The sequence below is a fragment of the Manis javanica genome, chromosome 17 (genome assembly GCF_040802235.1).
Source record: "Manis javanica isolate MJ-LG chromosome 17, MJ_LKY, whole genome shotgun sequence".
Classification (NCBI taxonomy): domain Eukaryota; kingdom Metazoa; phylum Chordata; class Mammalia; order Pholidota; family Manidae; genus Manis; species Manis javanica.
This window is the reverse complement of record NC_133172.1, coordinates 59,311,481-59,333,466: the sequence shown is the minus strand read 5'-3', so window position 1 is coordinate 59,333,466 and position 21,986 is coordinate 59,311,481. Positions and strand designations below refer to the sequence as shown.

At 46.7% G+C, this 21,986-nt stretch overlaps 1 protein-coding gene across 2 annotated transcripts in view; it reads right to left on the bottom strand.

Annotated features, from left to right (window-relative positions):
* Positions 1–9,680, bottom strand: part of CDH13 (cadherin 13) — a 919,293-nt gene extending 909,613 nt beyond the window's left edge. Inside the window, exon 1 of one of the 2 annotated variants that reach the window (XM_073226070.1) lies at positions 9,268–9,680. In XM_073226070.1, the coding sequence (XP_073082171.1) occupies positions 9,268–9,312 (45 nt within the window). In that variant the 5' untranslated portion in view covers positions 9,313–9,680. The remainder of the gene's footprint in view (positions 1–9,267) is intronic. The other variant, XM_036993860.2, reaches the window with a different exon arrangement.
* Positions 9,681–21,986: the final 12,306 nt, after the last annotated feature.

Sequence of the window (21,986 nt, the reverse complement as noted above, 5' to 3'; positions counted from 1 at the left end):
TAAAGTATGCAGCTGGCACATAGCAGGAAATTGTACAGTAGATTTACAATTATTTTGACATATTTTCAATAATAATAGTCACAAGTGCTCACGGTGTTGGCGCACACACCCACACACATACTGCCCTGATATAGCCCCCTGGGAAACAGCTTCCGGGAAGATGCATCTGGAAGATGAGATTCCCACCAGATCAAATGATTTTATGAGGCATGAAATCCCCAGGCAAACAATCTTTTGGGAGCTGCCAGTTGAGGAATCGGCAAATCCCTCTCTTGGGAGAAAACTTTATTTTTTTTTAATGTCCTTGCATTTTTAGATACACAAGCATCTTTACCCTCTAAGTCAGATGTTCATGGCCAAGGACCCATGGTACCTTCAAGCCATACACTCCTTTGGAGCCCAGCACGTGACAGCTAATACAGCCCAGCTCCCTTAACCAATCAGCATTTGCAAATCATGGAATTCAGTCATGAGCATACTCCAACTTAATCCTCACCCAAACCTTGCTGGGCAGATGTAGCTATTCTCTCTTCATTTAGCCACCTGAGGAAATAGAAGAGAAGGGAAATAAAGTGACTTATCAGAGGTCACAGCATGCAAATGGCTGGGCCAGAATTCAAACTCACTTCTCAAAGGCTCAGCGGTCTGCCAGTGCTCCTAAGCAGTCCATGCCACTTGCTCCTCTGGGTCCCAGCAGATCATTTTTCCCTAGTGAGGACCAGGACTGTTTGGTATTCATCTCTGGATCCCCAAATTACCAGCATTCTTGGCACTTGGTAAATACTAAAAATTATGGGAAGGCAAGATGGAAGGAAAGGAGGAAGGCACAGCATCCTCCCTTCAGTACTTCTTTATCCCCTATTGTTTCCTATTATAACAATTACCAAATTCATACTATTTCAGTCATTTTCCTATTTCTTATCGGCTTCCCTCAGTACTACAAGCCCCGTGAAAGCAGGGTCCATGCCCATGTTGTTTACCGATGAATCTGCTAAGTGCCTCAACAGATGCTTAGTGAGTGGACAACTGTACATACCCCTCCTTCTGAGGATGACGTACCCGCACTGCTTTCCATTTCCTGAGAGAGAGCCTGGCACTGCTGCTACACCCAGGAACGTAAGGGTCACCAAGGCTACAGCCAGTGTGCCGGCTGAAGGTGTGTCAGCATTCACAAAGTGACTGCTGAAGTAGCAGATCATTACTTGCTTCATGTTAGAAATATTTCTAGTGCTGCTGATTGAATGTTCAAGGAATCATTAAAGGGCTTGGCAATGTTTCTCTCAAATATCTTTTGCATGAAAAGCCCCAGAGATTGGTTAATTATAGAGGCTACACATCAGTCTTTCTAGTTAAGGGCATTTCCAGGCCCCCACAGTGCCCATCCCAGATGCAAACATGGATTGTATCTGTGGGCATGAGTGTGACTGGGGCCCTGGAGGCCTCTCCTGAGGAGCATTACTGCAGCCTGGCTGCCACCCCCGTGGAAATGGCCCTCAGACCCTGTTTACAATGTCAGACACCTGGGTTGCTTGTTTGGGCAAGAGGGTCTAAGTTCCTGCCAATTGAAAGAATCACCATTCAAGCTCTAATCCTGAACCCCTCCCTGGCCCTTGCTCTGCCATCCCCAAACCCAGCTACCATGCTCTGCCAAGTTCTTCCCTAAATGTCTCTCAGTTGCTCCGAGTAGGGTGTGTCTACTTCTCTCGTCTGCACTGTCACTCCCTAGTCTAGACTCTTCCTATGAACTCAGGCCTAGACTAGTTTTTCTCTTCCCTTCATACCAGCTCCAGTTCATTTGCCAAATTGCAGCCAGGGTGGCCTTTTCCAAATGGCAATCTGACCTTGTCATTGTATATCCTCCCCTCCTTACTTTCAAAAGCTGCCCACAGTTGCAGGACAAGCACCAAAATCCTTGCAGCTCTGGAACTCGCCAGCTGCTCCTCACTCTCCGTGGGCTATGCAATGCTGCTTTCTGCACAGAGACTTCCTCCAGGCTGTGCCTTTGTCCCCAGGGAAGCCCCTTCCCAGCCCATACCCTCTAGTGCCCCTTAGTCTATAAGCCTCACTCCTCCTCCAGACCCTGGCTTGAGCAGCAGGTTATTAGGGAAGCCTCCCACATCCTTCATCTGGATCTGATGCCCTTCTTAAATTCATTAGTTCATGTTTGCTAAGACCTGCTATATGCCAGGCACTGTTCTAGGCCCTGGAGACATGGACATGACTACAAAATGTGTTGTAGTGCAGCTTATATGTTAGTCAGGGGGAAAGGCAAGACACACACAAGCAAAATATACGGAACAGCATCATCTCACACAGACTGCGTTTACTTCCATCACAGCGGTTTCTGTTTTGAATTATTCATTAATATCAATCTCCCCTGCCAGGGGATCTCTTGGGGTCTCAGCCTTTCTAGTGGCTGTACCCTGAGCACATAGTAGGTGCTCCATGGATATCATAGACATTTATTGAACCCATTTGGTCCCAGATGAATTCACTGAAGTCAAGTTGCTTGAATGCTTCGGGTTTTGGAGGGACAATCCCTTGTCCAAACTCCTGAAGCCTCCCTGCCCTTTAAGAAGGCTCCCTGCAGGCTCTCTAGCTATGATTTTGAGTCAGAGCAGGAGTTAGAAAACTTTTTCTGTAAAGGGCCAAATAGTAAATATTTTAGGCTTTGTGAGCCATATGGCACCAACTCTGTTGTTATAGCACAAACACAGCCATAGACAATTATATAAACGAATGGGCATGGCTATGTTCCAATAAAACTATTTATAAAAACAAGCTGTGGGCAGGAATTAGCCCACAGGCCAGAGTGTGCAGCCGAGTCAGATGATCTCAGATGCCCAGCCTCTTATGGCAGCTGAAGGCGGAGCTGTGGGTCCGAGTCAGCTGTGGGTTCTGCTCTCAGGGTCCTGCAGCTTCCTGCAGACCCTCCATAGGTTGACAGGGAGATTGTCACAGAAGCTCAAGCTGCAGGCCCTTGCAGGCACCATCTCCTGTACCACACAGAAAAGCAGAGTGCCCCGCTACCCCCTCAGGGGAGAGACTTTGGCCTGGAGGAGGCATAAGGCCGAGATGGAGCCTGCCACATTCCTCACAGGGTCCCCAGACTCCCAGAGGCTGAGCTCATTTCCTGGCCCTGCCCAGGCATGTGGCAGGGCTGCTCTCAGCTGAGCAGCTGCCACCCTCCACCCCAGCCCAGCCCAGCCTGCGCTCAGCTGGCAGACACAGGGGCTTTGTGCTTCAGTAGCAGATCGGGTTACACTCTCCAGGGCCTTTGAAATGAGACATGACATGTCAAAACGCGCCTATTGCTTATGATAATTTTCAGGAATTTGACTTCTGTTGGCAACTGATGGAGGGAAAAAAATCACTTTTTTTTTTTTTAATGTGTACCTAGTTATATTTACCCTGATCTTTGGGGTCTGTATGGAAAACAAGTTGTCTGAGGCTTACCTGCTGGCATGGGTTGAGGGGACAGATTACAGGTTAGTCTAGTATTTATGGAGCCAGAGAACATTAATTGTAGCATTAACACTCTATGTAGACTGTGGTGGGTGTTAACTGTTAAAAACAGCTACAGAAATTTCACACAAACTCCAGTTGGTACTAGGGATGACAATATCCTGTGTCTAAGATACTACAGGCAGCAAAGCTATGGAGCTAACATTACCCTGAAGTTACAGTGCGCTCTCCGCGTGTCAGCGACGTCCCCCCAGAGTCCCCTGCAGGACCAAGTACTGTAAGTGACTGTGACGTCTGATGATACTCAGACTGCATGTGAGCACCCCTGTCAGACAACAATGCCCAGGTGTGCCTGTACTCCAACGGTGTACCTCACTGTGCCCTTGGTGTAACACTCCGCACAGGGCACTGGCACCTTCATATTACCCAGCGGTCCCGAACCCCTTGGCTGTGATGCGTAACAATATTAGAACGTACCAACCCTCTGGTACCAAGCCCTCGGACGGACTCAGAGCCACAGTGAGTCCCTTCTCCGGGTGTAACTCTTCCACACGGAACAATAGTCTGGGCGTTAGGTTGCTCTGGGTACCCTAAGCCACCTACTGACGGTGACAGCAATAAAATTGTTGAGAAGGAGGCAGAGTCCCCTTGGTTATGTCTTCCAAAGGGCACACCAATGCAGTTCAACCAAAGTGATAAGAGGCTCGTCCCTTCCTTTACAATAGCCTGTCACTGGAAAGCTGACAGCATCAAATCTGATCAAGTCTCAAGGTTTGTGAAAGCAGAGGTTCCCACTGCAAATGGCCCAAGGGTCAAGTGGGTAAAATAAGTGAGTACAATGGGCTGGGGATACTAGAGAGTGCTGGGGACTGTGGCAAACTACAGAGGCAGGTCCTGCCCAAAGGGAGAGCAGTGACAGCTCCACTGAAGTGTGGCCATGTGGGAATGCAGCTCTATGGTTGCCCGACCTTCTGACATTTTAAGAAATGCAAGAAATCTGGACTTTTCAAAATGTATAACTTCCCATTTTTCAAAACATTTGGGCCAAACAAGATACATCTGTGAGCTACTTTTGGCCTGTGGCTGCTATTTGCAACCCCTTCCCAGAGGCCAGAGTTGCAGAATTGGAATGGATAGGTTTCAGCAGCACCACAAGAATATCTTGAGGTTCAATCTGCTAAACCAAAGGGTTGACCCATTCACCTCCATGAAATGTCATTTCTTCTCTCTAGCCTGCCCTTTGCAGCTCCTCCTCTCAGTAGAGAAAGATATCACTTTCTACCCTAACCCAAGAATAAAGCCACTAGTCAGTGCCAGTGAAGGTGCAAGGGACCCTACAGTCCACTCAGTCACCATTTGTGTCGTCTGCTGAAGGAGAGAGCAGAGGCAGGCCTGGGGTCCCCAGGTGGCTTGAGGAGACATGCTATGGGCAATTGTACTGGCAGAATCCTTCAGGAGGGTAAGATTTTTCAGGGCACGTGGGCATCTTGCCAAGAAGTAAGTGGAAACAATGCCAAAACCACTGGTCACTTGATTTGATTCTGCCCAGATGATCATTGTAATTGGATGGCAGACTGATATTTCCTTCTCCTTTTCAACTGGTGGGGTGGGGGGGCTAAATGGATCTGGCTCATGATACACTCTTCTGGGCAGTTACCTAATGGGGAAGATCATCTCCTTTCACAGGCGCAACTGGTCTTGCCTTCTGGCTACATAAGAGTCAAAGCAGGTCCAGCTGAAGACTAATGCCAGGAAATCTCAGAACTTCCTTGCATTTCATACTGCATGGTCTGCAAAGGCCTCTGAAATGTTCCCTGCTCTAATACTCAGGAGAGATCATAGTTGAAGAATAAAACAGAACAGAAGCAGTTGCAAGAGAGGAAAAGGGAGGAAAGAAAGGACAGATAATATGCAATGACAGGACTTCTTACTGGGGGAGCTTGTAGCAAATAACTGGGATGAAGCTACCACACTGAAGTTCTTTAAAATGTGTTAGGCTGTAGATTCAGAATTTTGTAATGCTGTAGATGGAGCCCTCTTCTGGAGGAATTTTTCAGCAGGTATTTTAACAAGATCAAAACACACAGAGATGGACACACACGCACAGAGAAATACTATACTGCTGGCTTTGGGGATGATAAGACTGTCATTCATATGTTAACTGACCATAGTTTGTCCTTGTCTTTGCCTTTCACTAAATAGAAATTAACTAAATTTCCCCAAGCAACTGTCTTTTTGGAAGGAGGGAAAGGAAGAAGGATATTTTCAAGAACCTGACTGTATTTTTACCACATCCAAAAGCTGGTACTTTTTAGGTAATGCCATTATTGGGTACATTGGTTTTGGGCAATTTCGCTGTAACACACAGAGGACACTTCTAGAAGGAAATAGATTTCATTTAAAGGAAAACCCAAAGGCTAAAGATAGAAAAGGAGAGGGAGGCAGAGCAGGAGAGATCAGCTAGGATGACTGTTGGGCTTTTCATATAGACTGTGGTGTTACATAAATTTCGGATCACATATTCAGCCTTGCAGTTCATTAAATCTCTTTGGAGACGTCCTAAAAACAGCGTTCAGACACGTGGACTCTACTTCTTTGACTCCTTTCAACCCTTATATCTGTTTCCCCAGCGCTTTTGAAATCTTACAGGCTGTCACGTGTTCTCTGCAACGGGTAAGACTTTTCTCCTCATTGAGAGTGTTCTGCAAATAAACACTGTCCTCGAAATATAATCTACAGAGTTGCAAAGTCACTAGAAGATGTTGATTCTTATTTAAAATCGTGAAAATCAAGATTCCAACTCCAAAAAGGTACTCCCCGTATTAAATCAACATCTCAGATTCGGTGGAACATTTCTGGTCCCTCCCGAGTGACTGCTCTCCAAACCTTAACCACTCCCCAAAATCCTAATTCTTGGGGGATTACTCATTCATTGTCAGAACTTTGAGCTAGTCATAAGTGAGACCCAAACTGGGGGGGGGGGGGCGGGGCCGGGGAGCGGAATCATATTTACAGTGGAATTTCTAGCTCATGCCTCTCTTGATTTGTTTCACATTTATTATTTATCACAGCCAAATTCCAGCAGCCACTTCTGGGATGGCCTTTCTCAAAACACCCCAGAGGAGAAGAGAGGTGACTATTCCTCAACTCTGCCAGCTTCCAGCCATTGCTGCTTAGAATTCCTCTCCCCCCACCACCACCCCTTCCAAATGCCTAAAATAGCAACCTAGCCAATAAACTTAGAGATTGACGGTCTCCAAAGCTGGACTTGGTGTATTACAACTGTGGTGGAAAAACACACACATGCTTGCCTGAACACCACTAGGGCTGAGTGACTGATTTGCTTTATTACATTGTTTTTCCCTTTCTTCTGTTTTTTTGTCTGCCCCAGGAAAGTTTTGTTTTTGCTCATTGACTCAAAGGCTCCAAGACTTCCACCACTTTTCACAGCGACACACAGAGCTCTGCGCTTAAACCTCTTGACAGTTAACTGAATTGCACCCAGATGATTTCTCTGCAAGATGCTATTCCTACCAGGGTATCAATTACTGTCCTTATGTGGACATGTGCTCTGATTATGCACAACAATCTCAAAGAGAAATAAGCGTCTCGGGGCAGACAATTCAATTCATCGTAAAATCTGTGCTACCCCAGTCTAAGAAAACTGATTGAGCTGAGAGCCCGCAGACCCCACCTGTGCCAGCTGGGCCGTGGGTGAGGAGACACACCAGTTGCTTTGCAAAAGGCATCATGTGAGAAGCCCCGAGGGCATAGGGACTGCTCAGGGCTGTCATGTGCTCTCTCTTGGTCATAGGGAGGCATAACTTTGGGCAAGCCCTGGAATCTGAACTGAGGTCAAAACATGCCCCACAGAGAAAAGGACTGTAAAGTCCTAAGTAAGGTGTGGTAAGTGCCTCTAGACACTGACACCTCCCAGTGTGCCAGGCCTCGTGCTAAATGCAGTACCTACGATATCCTGTTGAATGCAATCCAATCTGCCTAGCAATTCTAGGAAGACGATAAGACTTTTTTTTTATGTGGAGAATCTGGAAGCTCAGAGATGTTAAGCAACTTGCCCAGGGTGGTATCAGTAGCATATGGAAGGGAGAATCAGTTTGAACCAGAGGCATGGTCTGAACCACTCTGCCAAACTGGGATAGTTGTTAGAGTCCAGAAAGTCTGGAAAACCACTTCACAGACAGGTATAGAATTTGTGGCAGGACTTCAGGCTACAGGTACCCCAAGAGTATCAGTCAGCAAAGCCCTGGTAGACGAGGGGTAAACGGGAGAGTCCAGAATGGGCGCTGTGTGTCCAGGGAAGAAGGAAGTTAGGAGTGGGGAGGGGGCTGTCTGAGAGCAGCAGCCAGGCACCTTAGTCCGCTCCCAGCACCGTCATCTACCCCTCGCCCTCCACACTGACTCATCTCCGTGGTCACAGTGCTCCTGGGACACTGGCCCATTTGCAAAGTCTAACCCCAACATCGATCTGGTAGTGGTGACCCCTTAACAGGCTGCATTGCCTCTTAGCGTCTGAACCAGCCTGTCTGGGACCCTGCCTCTCACACACTCACACACGTGCCTCTTCCCCTGGCACCGAGGAGTCCTGGCCAGGAACTCAACACCCACATCTACCACCACAAGGCACTCCCTATCTCCTTCCCTCCTTTGCTCGGCCCTGCCTTGATTTTACCCACCCATTTGTAGGCTGCCAGTTCATCCCCAGTCCCATAGGCGTCCAGGGAGCCCTCGGGTGGGGGACTGGGTCACGGTTCACGCCCTGAGCAACACAGGCCCCTGAGCAGCGCTGGGCGTGCCTCTGCTCTGGCCTCCTTGGAGTCCTGATTTCCTGCACACAACTTCCTGAGATCTCGGAGCAGCAGAGGTGATTGCCGGAGACTCACGTCTCCATCGCACCCCTCTCCCAGGTCGCCGGGCCCTTCCCTAGCGCCGCAGCGCTCCGAGGGTTAACAGGCAGCTGCAGCCCGGGTGGGCAACGCTTGAACTTTTCTCTGCGCTCCGCGCCCGCCTGGGAAGGCAGCAGAGGCGGCAGTTGGGGCTCAGGGCCGGAGTTCCAGCTGGCTGGACAAAGGGGGCGCGGGGGACTGGGGTCTGGGGACTGGGGCCTGCGCCCTGGCCGGGGGACGCGCTCCGGAGGTCGGGGAAGGAGAGGACCCCGCCGCGGGCGCCGCGGGAGCGGGCACCTTTGAGCGACAGCAGCAGCCGGGCCGCGGCGCCCTGCCGGCCCCAGGCGCCTTTCAGCGAGCCGGCGGGGCTGGGCGAGGGGGCCCGGGCGCCCCGGGAAGTCGGCGCTGCCAGGCCGGCCTCTGCAGCCCGCTCGCCCGCAATCCGGTCCCGAACTGCGCCTGCCTCTCTCGGCGGGGGAAGCCACGACTCCCGGGAGTCGCCGCCAGCGGAGTCTTTCTCCAATGCGTGAGCCTCCGAAGGAGGTGAATCAAAGTTACCCCACTTGCTGTAGGCGAGAATGCCGCCCCTGCTTGCGAAAAGGGGGCTCGGGAACGCTCTCTTCCTCCCGCGAACGTACACACACACGCACACACACACACACACACGCACACACACACACACACACGCACACTCCCGGGAGGCAAGCCGGAGTGGGGAACGAGGGCCCCCCTAGGATCTCCAGGGCTGAGAATGACCTCCCTTCCGAGCCCTGGGCTCTCTCCGCCGCCGGTTCCGGAGAGCCCCAGTTCCCCCGAAAGCCCCCTCGCCCTGCGCGAGGCAGGCGATCAGAATGCAGAAACCGGGCGCGGGGCGTGCCCGGCAACCCCTCTTCCCTACCTGGGACAGGAGAACGCACAGGAGGAGCGCAGTTCTCGGCTGCATTTTGCCCGACTAGACGCGCCCGGCGGCGTTTTCATTCATGCACTTGGCTGCACTGAGCATATTTTCCGTGGGAGCCAGGCTTTGAGGAGAGGCTCTGCCTCGCCAGCCAGCCAACTTCCCAAATAGATCAACGGCAGCATCACGAAGGCATTGGGTAGAGGCTGATGACCAGGACCAATGGCTTTACAAGACGGATTCCTTCATAAAGCTCCCTCGCTTGGCATGGCAGATATGGGGCGAGCACCTCACGCAGAGCGAGCCCCTCGGAGGAGGCACCGTTTGCTTTTTGGGGGCTGTTGGAGCCCAGCCTCGCAAATCACGCCGGCCAACGCCAGCCCATTCCACTTTCCCAGAGAAGGAAATTGCACGGGGGACTGGAGGACACTTCCAGCCCAGTGCAAAAAGATTCTCTTTATTAAAATGTTAATAAGATCCACTTTATTTCCAATAAATCAAACAAAACGACCCCAGCAGTTTCAGCCCTTTTTACGCCTAGAAAGACTTACAGGTAATCTTTTCTCTCTCTCTCTCTCTCTCTCTCTCTCTCTCTCTCTCTCTCTCTGTCTGTCTCTCTCTCTCTCTCTGTCTCTCTCTCTCTCTCTTTTTATCAATGTGGTCCAAGACAGGATGGTGTTTGGTGTTTCCCTGCCATCTTACAAATCACAAAGACGACAGATCAATTCTAGCTTGCAGAAAAAAAATACATCAAGGGGCAAAGATTTTATTAACTGCTCAGGTGAGAGTGTGACTGGCTACCTACTCCACAAATGTGCATCTGGCACCAAAGCTGGGACCATGATTTGAGGAAATTTTTTTTTATATGGATGTGATGTTTCAGAATCTCCTAGCTATCCCCAGGGACTCAGAACAGTATCATCCACTTGCTCAAGGGATTTTATATGTATGGTGCTATGGGAATGAGGATAGGAGGGATATCTAATTCTGCCTTTCCCAGTAGGAATCTGAGAATATACTGTAAAGACCTTGCTCTGTCATTTCTGTGCAGCCTCCTTCTAAAAAGGATTTAAGGTGTTTTATAATAAAGGACATTTGTGCAATAGAAGTTATGCAACCAGAATAGAAAATCTGGGCTAGGAGAAAAAAACTGCAATGCTAAACCCAAACTCTTAATACATTTGCTCTGATTTGGACCTGAGCTTCCTGGTAGCCAAAGCAATAAGATAAACATATAAATTACATAGTTTTTATTATAGATACACATACACAAATGTCTTCAGCAAATTTCTCCTGGCACTAAATACTGGAATAAATGTATTATGTGATATCTAATATAGCAGGACACTGAGCAATTGACCATGTTGAGACCCAGTGAACTGGGCTGTATTCCCAGTATCTGGCAGAGGGCCTAGAACATGGAGATAGTCACTAGTGGGTGTTAAATAAATGTCTAGACTTAATCAAGAAGTAGCAGAGGATGGGATGGGGCAGAGTCTGGAGCCACATTACCTAAACTTACTCCCCAGCTGTGCTACTGACTAGTAAGTCACTCAAATGCTCAGCACATCTGTTTGCACACTGGTTAAATGAAAATATAAATTATACTGAACTCAAAAGGTTGTGGTGAAAATTAAGTAACAAAATAACCATCCAATAAATGTATAAACTCATGCACTTTTCAAAATGCCTTCATTGTCAGCTGTTTGGTCACAAGGTCATCTCACATGGTCCCAAGGTCACTAAGAAAGATGCAGTGACATCTAGCCACCTGGCTGCCTTCACCAGCACTAGCCCAACAGATGGCAATATTGGCCAAACAGCCCCCAGAAGATCCAGGAAAGGTGGGCGTTGTTGCATCTTTTTGGCTCTTCAGCTTTCCACCTCCCTTGGCCTGAGTAGGTCGCTGAGAAGTGCGGTCATAGGGTTGGACAGATGACAGGATCTCCTGCTTTGGAACCCGTGTGTGTGCAGACCTATACTCACACTGCCCACCAATGAAGCAGGTACATCGGAGTCAGACAGGAGTTAACTTCAAAAGTCTCCCTAGACCTTGAGGCTCACCTCTAGAAACCCACGGAGGCCAGGAAGGTGGGAAAGGATTTGTCTGCCAAATGAGACCTGGACTGGGATCCCCAGACTTCACTTACATAAGGCAAATTGCTTTTACTTCCCAAGCCTCAGCTCCTTCATCAATAAAATGGGAATAATAATGAAATAACACTCTAGAGATTTTGTAATAAGTGATGTCACTTTCCCCCTTTATACCCTACTCCCCTCTGCTCTCAGAGAACACACATTTCACCAAAAACACGATATCAGATTTTGTTCAATGAAGACAGGAGAAAAATAATTTCACTCCAATGATAAAAGGCCTCTGAAGAAGAAATCCATTTTTGTTTGTTTTTTCTTCAGTTCCCTTATGGGGTTTTTTTGGCTGATGGATTGATTGATGGTGGCAAGCAAATACTGAGGCTAAGAACCACCCTCTATTTACCCCTGTTCTACCTCCCCCAACCATCTCCTGACCCAACCCCCTGGCTGCTTTTGCAACTGAGGGCTCCCCAGAAGCTGTGTCTGCATTCTGACCCACTCCAGATTCACACTCCTTTTCCAGGCACGTCATTCCGGCTTTGTAGCTGATGGAATCATCCAGCAGTCAACACCTGTCTCCTGAGGTGCCAGGGATTGAGCCATTTCCTCTCACTGGCATGGACAAAGACATCATTTCTGAGTGTATGAAGGTGGCCACGTGGGCACATGCAATGCTTGTGTGTTATGTGTACAAGTGCATGGATGTGTGTGTATGGAATGGGGCAACTGGTATATGGTCCAGCAGAGATAATGTATTCAAGTTTTGGTACTTTTCAAATGTGCTCCTGTGATGAGGTATTTGAAGAGAACAGTGATAAACCAGATAGATGCCCTTATGATACACAACAGTTATCGGGTATGCCAGGAGCCTTTGACAAGCAGGAAGGGAAGCACATACCACACAGCATCACAACGCTGAAGCTGCATGCCTCGCAATGTGATGGCCTGCTAAAAACAGCCAAGATTATGACAATCCACGACACCACAATACCCAGCCACCCAAGAGTAGCATCCCTGGTCGCTCTGAAGCCACACACCTGCTTTATGTTTCTTCATGGCCCTGGGTGTTACCTGACCTTATACTGTAAGTGGTCACGTGCACTGTTGGCTCATTTTTTGACTCCAACATGTATTTATACCTTTTCCTCCTTGACTTTGGGTTTGGCCACCTGAACTTGATGTGGCCAATGGATTAAGGCAGAAGTGACAGAGTGCCAGCTATAGGCGCAGGCCCCCAGGGTCCTGGGGCATTTCAGCCTACTCTCACTACAGCCTTTACCAGTGCCTTCAAAAAACTAGCTCACTGGTCTAAGAAGAGAGAAAAGCACTTCCATGTTCCCAGATATGCCTGAACAAGCCCAGCAGAGCCACACCCAGACCACCTGACCCACAGGTATGTGAGTTAAAAATAAATAATTACTCTGAATTTGGGGGTAGTTTGTTATGCAGCAATAGCTAACCAACAGTTATAATTGTTTGTTCATTGTCTATATATCCCTCAGGAATATAAGTCTCATGTCTGTCTTCTCTGTTGCTGTGTCTTCAGCTTCTAGAACAGTGTTTGGCGTATAATAGTTGCTCAAATGATTTTTGTTCAGAAGATGAATTAAATGGCTTCTGTACAGACAAAATGTGTGATGTGAAACCCCCCTAAGTGTACTGCCCTACCAGAAATGATTCCTGGTGGGGACAGTTCAGTCCTCCCACGTGAAAAGCAGCATATGACCTTGACAGTGTCCTCTCCCACGTGGCTGTCTAATTCAGCCTATGACGAGGTAAGGTCTCCTAAGAACAGTCTAGATCAGGATTAGACACGGTAAGGAACATTCACAGAGGGAAGCGAGAGCATGTAGGCGCACAGAGCTCTTTAGGGAAGGACACTTGGGGGACATGTCCTTCAAAATTTCCTCAATGTATAAAAAAGCCCAGACATCTAAGAACAGTAAAATACTCCTTTGGCTTTGAGGTACTGAACTAATGTAGTGTCCTCTGTGAATATGTTTAATACAAGCATGACTTCCACACTAGCACAGAAAAAAAATTGGGAGTGACTTTTAGGCCTTATCAGTTCAATGACCTAACTATTTTTAGGACTTCAGTCCCTCTTTCGTAGCAAAATTAGGCATTCAGATACCAATTTCATTCTGTAAACTACAAGCTGTTAAAAACCCCCCTGTAGGTGTCTCCCTTAACCAGAATTAGTGACTGGGGTTATTTCTACACAATCATCTCAGCATCAATTTGGAACAGGAGTGGTTTTCAAAGTGTGGTCTCTAGACCAACAGCATCACCTGGAGACTTGTTAGAAATGAAAATTCTCAGATATTACCTCAGACCTACCAATTCTGAGACTCAGAGGTGGGGTCCAACAATCTATATTTTACACGGTTTTTGTAGGCATAATTTGAGAACTACACTCTAGAGAATTTCTCTACTACTCACTTTAAAACATTCACTCATCCCTTCATTCAAGAAACATTCATAATATGCCTATTACATATTAGCCACTGAGCTAGGCAACAGGAAAAGAAATGAAAAGGCATGGCTTTTGTACTCACAAAATATGACTCAGGGAGAAAGACATTGTTCTATTAGAGTGCGCTACAGGAGATGCTCAGAGAGCCAGAGTCGCCAGAGCTATGGGTGGGGGTGGGGGTGGGGGGATCAGGTTGTGTTTAATAAGAAACAACAGGTCCACTGTGGCTGGGTTCCATTGTATGTCAAAAATCACCATGGACCTCTAACAGAAGTGGTAACTTTTCTATCAGTTGATGAGAAGCTAAATAATAGCAAAAGGCAACTCAAATTAATACCTCCTTGTAACTGAATTGGAAGTTTATTCTTTACAATCCTATCTAGGTAAAGCTGCAAATGGCAATGCCTGTGTGTTGGGGCAGGGAGCATTAATTACACTTGACAGATAATGCATAGTGTGCATTTAGTAAGATCTCTTAGAATGATACCATGGCCTCCATGCCCCGCACCGCTTGCCTGTCTGTGGTGCAAGTGGGGAGCCACTGAGCTACAGTAAAGGGGAAATGGGAAAGGGGAGACCCTTGGAAGCAGGGCTGGTGACCAGATGGATGGCAGAAGACAAGTTTGGGAAGTTTGTGGGTCCAGATAAGGATCAGCTTAAATGTCAACATCTGGAGGTTGAACTTTATCCCACTGGCAAAGGAGAATCATCCAAATTACTTAAACAGGAAAGGTTCAGTATCTCATTTACATTTTAGGGCAGTCAGTCTGGCCACATTGGAGGATGAAATTGAGGCCATAACTACGGAAGAAAGACTCCTTGGGAGACTGCTGTACAGGCCATAGATAAGATGACAAGAGCAGGAACTCTTCTTCTTGGATTTCTATTCAGTAAATGGTATACGAATATTTCACGGCAACCTCTCCTGCTGCCCAGCAGTGTTCAGCACATAATGTAAGCTTATATCATAATAGATGAAGGAAACAAACATGTTAAATTATAAGAGATTAGCTTTGAGCTCCAAATCTCCACCCCTCCCTGCATCTGATCCTTGCCTCAGGAATGGTGGAGTGAACTTCCTCACCTTTGACTTTGGCCTTGGCCACGTGGTTGCTTTGGGTAATGGAATGAGGAAGAGGGGACACTGTGAAGTTTGAGCCTAGGTTGCAAGAGGTCCTCTGTATTTCTGTTTGCGCTCTTACACCTCTCTGCGTCTTCATGAAAAGGGCATGCCCTGGCTATCCAAGTGGTGTGAAGAGAATGAGAAACACGTGAAGCTGGGCCACCCCAACCCCCACAGATCTGCAATGAGAAGCAGAATTTAGCCTAGATTAGCGAAACCCCAGCCAACCTATGGATCCAGAGGAATTAATGCTCACTCTTGTATGCCAGATATTATGGAAGTTGTCTGTTATCCAGCAATTGCTGACCGATATATTAAGCTGAATACTTAAATCTAGCATAGACATTTCTATAGGCATGACCAATGTTTAATGTTTACCACATATCTAATCCCTTCATAATTTCCCAACTCACCAAATAGTCCTCTCCTTCCATCCACCTAATCCAAGCTGGCTGTCTCCTTATAAATCCCTAGATTCCTTTTTGAGTATTTATTGCAAAGCTACTAAATCTGCCCCTGGTTTTTTCTTATTGCAGCATAATTGTGAGGCCATCACTTAACAATTACTTGGGAAAATTTATTTATAATTCAAGGCAGATCCGTGAATGTTTGTAGTGGATACATTTATTTACAATGCTATCCAAATCTGCCAATGCCTCTAGTAGATAAAATTGTGCTGCTCCTATAAAAAGTAACCCACCCAGTTAATGGCTTCTGTGGTCTTTTATGAATAAATCAAGGTCAAGGCCACTATAATGAGTTGGGGAAAGTTAATCTGTGGAAGCAAGTTAAGCACAGAAAACTACATTTTAATGATTCTGAATGTATGACAGCTGCCAGAATTCAACCAAATGAGAGCCAGAAAAGACGAATCAGACACCCTTTTGTTTCTTAAGCTGAGCTTTTATGGAGTTAAAATGGCCATTGTGCAATTTCCATGGGGTCAGGGATGATGTCTGTCTCTCTCCCTCAGACATGGCTTGCCCATACATTGCCTGGCACAGAGTAGACATTCAGTCGATAGGAGTTGGATGCACCAATGAAAGAGTGCATGTGAATAGGAGAAGTCCTACTTAGCCCACATGTCTGTATTTGTCACACTTACGTTTACTGCAGTAAAAGGAACTATAGTTGTACAATACACCTCTAGTATCAGTAGCCATCTCCTAAAGCAGTGGTTCTTGAAAGTGTCCTACTATGTGTCCCCATTCAATCCCAACACACTACATGGAAAAGTTGTTTATACTGCTCCTGTTTCTATTGGATAAAACTCAAAAGTGAGCATGCCTCGAATCATAAAACTCTCTCCTAGCACACAACAAAAAGGGAAACATGCCATGGCCCATGAGGCCTTGCAAAGCGATCCCCTGCCTCCCTCTCCAAATTCATTCCATTTCCACTTTCGCTCCTGCTCACTGTGCCCTGCTCTTCCCTCAATCATCAAACATGCCAAGTTCTTTCCTACCTACCCCTGGGCCTTTGCACATTCTAGTCACTCTGTCTGGAGTGCTGCTTCCTCCACATCCAAGTAATTCTCAGCCTCCCAGAATCTTGTTTATATGTCACCTCTTCAGAGGAGGAGCCATCCCACCAGCTCAACACCTTCATTAGATTATTCCCTTATTTATTTCCTTCACAGCATTTTCTCTCATTTGTCACTATTTTGTTTATTTTTTGCTTCTTTCTATGTTTGTTTCTCTCACTGGAATATGAGTTTCATGATGGGAAATAAATATCAGTTTATTGATCATTGTACTCCAGGACCCAGACCATGCTTGGTTCATAACAGGCACTCTATGATCCATTTTTTAAAGAAGTGAATGAACAAATAATCTTACGGCCAATGAGAGTAAATGGACCAGTGGCTGTCTAGGTACATTAATTTCATTAGGCACGTCAAGCTGTGGTCCAGTGGCTGATGACCACAGGACACTGCTGGAGGACCACTGGACAAAAATATTGCCAGGATTAAGTATGTACACTTCAAAGCCTTCTGTTGTATAAAACATAAGACCAAGGGCCCAGGGGCCCTGCGGGTGAGCCAAGTAAACTACAGCTCATTTTATTTTCCAAGACTAAGCTCTTGCGGGCTGTGAGGCACAGCCGAGCTGGACTTAGGACCGAGTTTTCCCAAAGTGAATCAGAAGAGGCTAAGGCGAGCTGGGGTGCACCTAAGCAAGACATGGCAGAGTATTTTCAACATTATCTTCTCTTACTTGGCAGGTCAGGAACTCATCCAATGCCTTTCAAAGTACCAGGTTCTAGTTCACGTAATGAATCTATTGATTCACTTTTTGCCCCCGGGAGGCTCTGCAGACCACAGAATGTCAAGAGAAAAGACAAAGAATTTTCACTGCTTGTCATGGAGCCTTATGGGCAAAGAGATGGGTCTTGGCTTATGCCCAGAGGAGGCTCATGACCCAGTTATTATTCTTTAATAAATAATAATGGTTAAATGGTTATTTATTTCAGGACTTACAATACCTTTTTGCTCTCAGCTAACATGCCTTCTATGCCCATAAATCGCTCCTCTCTTAGCTAAGAGAGTAGAATAGGACAACTATTTCTTCATTTCTTCATTCATTCAGCAGTTGTTTTGATAATATGCAGCAATATATAATAAAAAAGGGAAGAAGAAGGAGAAGCAGCATTTTTCTGGAATCAAGCTAGCAACTGTCCTGTAGATTGCCAGTCTCCAAATCTCTAGTCTGACTTCATGGTGTTGCCAAGGCAATTTTTAATTAAAGCAACAGGTATCAAGTACCACTATGATCCTAGGCATTTTTTTACTTAGCAGTAAATAAGAAAAACTCTGTTCTTGGCTTTTGTTCCTATATCTGTTCTTGGTATATATACAAAAGCTTCAGTGGCTCCTTACTGCCTTGAAAAAGTCCAGATCTGTAACTTAACATTCAATGCCATACATAAAGGTTCTACATGGCTGCTCTCCTTTGTCTCACTCAACAGAGCTCAAATATTAGCCACACAGAACTTCTCTCACCCACCATAACTCACAAGGCCACTTCATTGCACAGGATCTTTGCACATGAGGCTTTCTTGGATTTCTCTTGTGTAGCCCAGGTCCCCTTGGTGGACCAATCACCTCAAATGCTCCTTCCTCCAGGAAGTTGCCTCTGATCCACACTGGCTGGGCTGATTGCGTTTAGAACATGTCATTATTCGTTTATGGAGTCCTTCAATGGACTATTAGCTGATTGAAGTAAGGAACCAAGTCTCATTTTCATCTATATCCTCAATCAGTGCCAAGCACAGGACTTCAAAATAACATCTACGCATTGATACATATACATATGATAAATAATCATGAGAGGAGGCACTGTTTCAAGTACTTCACACATTTTTCTCACTGAATTCTAACCAGCCCCATATAAAATCCGATCATCCCCTCTTACTGGTAACCAACAATAGGTAAAACTGCCCTAGGGTGAAAGAGAAGGAAGCATTCACCTGGGAGTCCTACCACCTACGTCCTAGCAGGTCCCCACAGCCTGTTTGTGCTGTGATGGAGAACAGAAAGAAACCTGTTTTCTTTCTTGGGAATAAGCACAGCTTTTGGAGTCAGTCAGTCTAAGTTCCACTCTGTCACTTATTAGGACAGGCTGAGGTGAGCTACTTAACTCAAAGCCTTTAAGTACTTTCCACCTGTCAAGAACCAAGCTGCCTCATGGGAATAATTACAGAAATAGTAATTAACATCAACTGAGGATTGTGTTATTATTTTAAAGTTTACTATCTGATTATTATCTATTTGAAATATTGTATTTTATTATTCTTCAATTATGTGATATACTTATAATTAATAACTAACTGATTGATAATAGTGATAATTCACTGATCTAAGCACTTTTGATATGTCAAATTGTTTAACATTTATGATGATTTTAAGAGGTTGGTTCTATTTCTAGCCCTGCTTTAAAATGAATAAACTGAGGCCTACAAGTAGTAGAGAAAAAGCTTGAATCCAAGTCCCTCCACCATAAGACACGAAGTATTGACCACACTACAACCGTGTAAGAGGCAGTGTCGCCTCTCTTTGTATGTTAATAAAAAGACAGCCCCTGCCCCTGGCCTTGTAGAATCGCTAACTCTTCTCTGAGCCTCAGATGCCCTAAAGGAAAAAGGGATGCTGATCATTTCTACATCATAGATTGCTGCACAAATTAAATGACTTGACTCATGGGAAATACATACTAGCCTCTGCTTTGTAGGGTTGAGTTGGAGTAGCTGTTCCCTAGATCCCTTCCAGTCCTCATGTTCTATGGAATCAGTCAGAACGTAAGGGCCCCACATGCTACCCAGCAATCTAAGAAGAAGAGAGTGGTGCCCAGCGGTTTGGAATCATCCCCCACGTGGCAGAACTGGGCTCCTACAGTTTTATGAGACTGTCTGCTGAACTGAAGTTTCTAAAAATTTCGGTCTCGGCCAGTTCTGCTGAATCTAAGACTGAATATATATGAACAGTGATAACCTGTCACAAGATGGTAAAATCCTCACCTATTCCAGAGAGCCGCCACCAGGGAACTATGGACTGAGAGCCTGGCCACAGGGTTTTACTGCCCTCAGATGGTGAGAATCAAAGGACTGTGGTCTTGGTTGGAGCCTCCCTTCTCTCAGATACAGTAATCATAAGTTCCTCACCCGAGTCAGAAACTTTGCTGGGCACCCAGATGTCTTGGAGGAGGGGGTACACCATGCAGAGCAATGAGGTCCCTAACAGGTAGCATGGCTGGGTCTCTTACACTGGTTATCTTACAGATATTTTGCTCCTCAATCCTCAGAAAGTAGATATCACTATTACTATCATAAAACACCATCATTATGCTCACAACATCTGAAAGGTGGGCAGGCAGTCCATTATCACTCAGGGTTAATAAAGAGCTCAATTCGAGTCCACAGGATAATACCTCATTCAGTCTTTCATTTACCTGTTCATTCACTCAATCGTTAAGAAGTATCACTTGTGTCCGTTTCCTGTGCCAAAACTGTTTCAGGGCAATAGAGCTTGGAATACAGTAGTGAACAGAAAAGACAAAAACCCCAGACCACAAGGAACTGGAGTTCTAGTGGGGGCACAGAACCTAGGGTAGGCAATAAACAAAAAAATGTGAGGTAAATAAAATGGTGAGAAGGATTCTGATGAAATGCAGGCAGGAAAGGAGGAGAGAGTGCACAGAAAGAGACTTAGAATTCCATCATTGCTAACATTTATTTCCTGGCTCCTCTGTGCTGGGCATCATCTTAAGCTTTTTGCATGTATGCACTCACTGAATCCTCCCAGCCACCCTAGGAGGTAAGTCCTGTTATTAAGATCTTGTTATAGATGAGAAAATGATGCACAGAGAGGTGAGATGCCTGCCAGGGTCCCGTAGCTAGAAAGAGGCAGGGCCAGCACTCGACTTATTCCCTTAGCCAACTAAGGCATATAGTAGCCTCAGTACGAGACAGCTTAGCTGGCCTGGAATCCTTTAGATGTAGGTTGCAAGGCCCCTTCTCTTGTTTCTGCCCCCTTTTTCCTTTGCCCCCCCCCCTTGTTTCTTCCTCCCAGGCCTCCAGCTTCACCCAGTTACTCAAGGCCCAGGAGTCCCGTCCTCCTTCCTGCCCCACATCCTACAGAGCTGCCCTGCCTCTGGATCTTCACCTCCCGAGTAGGACACCTGCGCACCAACCAGTGTCCTCTTAGTGAATACGAGGCCCAGAGGAATGGGCAGACGCGCACAGGCGTGGGAGCCAAATGAGACAGGAAAGGCGGCCTGTGCATGGAAGTGCAATAAGGACCGGCACGAGCCATTCGATAAGCAGCTTTGGAAATACCCAGGACCAAACAGTCTTCACAAATATTGTTCTAAATACAAATGTGCAATCTTATAGCCAGGCAGACTTAGCCTTGTTTCTCGACTGCAGTTTTGTAAAGGTCTCTTGCAGGCGTTTTTTTCCTTTTATGGACAAGCACAAGTGTTTAGGGGATGTAATTTGGGGGAGCACCTGGTCAAGCTGAGATCAGTGCCTGGGGAGGAAGAATGTGCCCTTGGAAGAAGCAGAAATGCGGAGGTGAAGGGAGAGGGAATTGTGCTGCTAATCCCTCACACCGTGACTTTACCAGCTTCTAATCGCCTAATAGCAGGGCACATAATTGGCAGAAAAGATTGCCCTGCCCTTTACACATGTGTCTGCAATTACTTTTCAAACCAGGGCGATAAGTGGCATGATTGGTTTCCTTGTGCAAGCACGACCGCTCCCGGGGGACAGAAGGCCTTTCTCCTGGAGCTGTGCTCGGCGCTGTGGAGCACGAACAGAACAGCCCCTCCATCACTGAGGAAAGAATCCCCAGCTCCTTGCTCGGGTCTGACCTATCTTCCCCCCTCTACACACTCCTCTCCCCTATCTCCCCCCTCTGCACACTGCTTCCCACCGGCCTCCTCCTTGTGCTACGCCTTTCCCAGCTTGGTCCCAACCCGGTATTTATACTTGTCGCTCCCTCTGCCCCCACTCACTCATACTTTTTGTAGGTCTCTGGTCATGCATCACCTCCTTAGAGAAGCCTTCCATGAACACGCTTATTTAAAGTATCTCTCTGTGACTCCCTAGTCCTGAGTCACACCTCCTGCCCCTCAGTTTAATTTTCTTTATATCACGTACCACGGGATGATGCCGTGTCTTGCTTGTGTCTGTTGGTTTACTTGGTTATTTTCTGTTTCCTGACAGGGATAAAAACTGCTTGAGAGAGGCCTTGGTCTTGACCATTACACAACCTCAGTGCCTCGAAGGAAGCCTGTGACAGCCTGAACATACAACGGTTATTAATGAAACGCATGGTCTGCCGACTCGACCACACTTGGGCAGAGGGTGGGCCTGACACTGCAGACGTCCACGTGCCCCCCAAAGGGGAGTGACCTTTATGAAGACAATGGAAGGCATTTGACTGAAAGCTGAGAGCATGTATTCTGCAGACCCACGGGCCTGGATTTATATCCCAGTTCTATCATCTAGGAACTCTGTGTCCCTGGA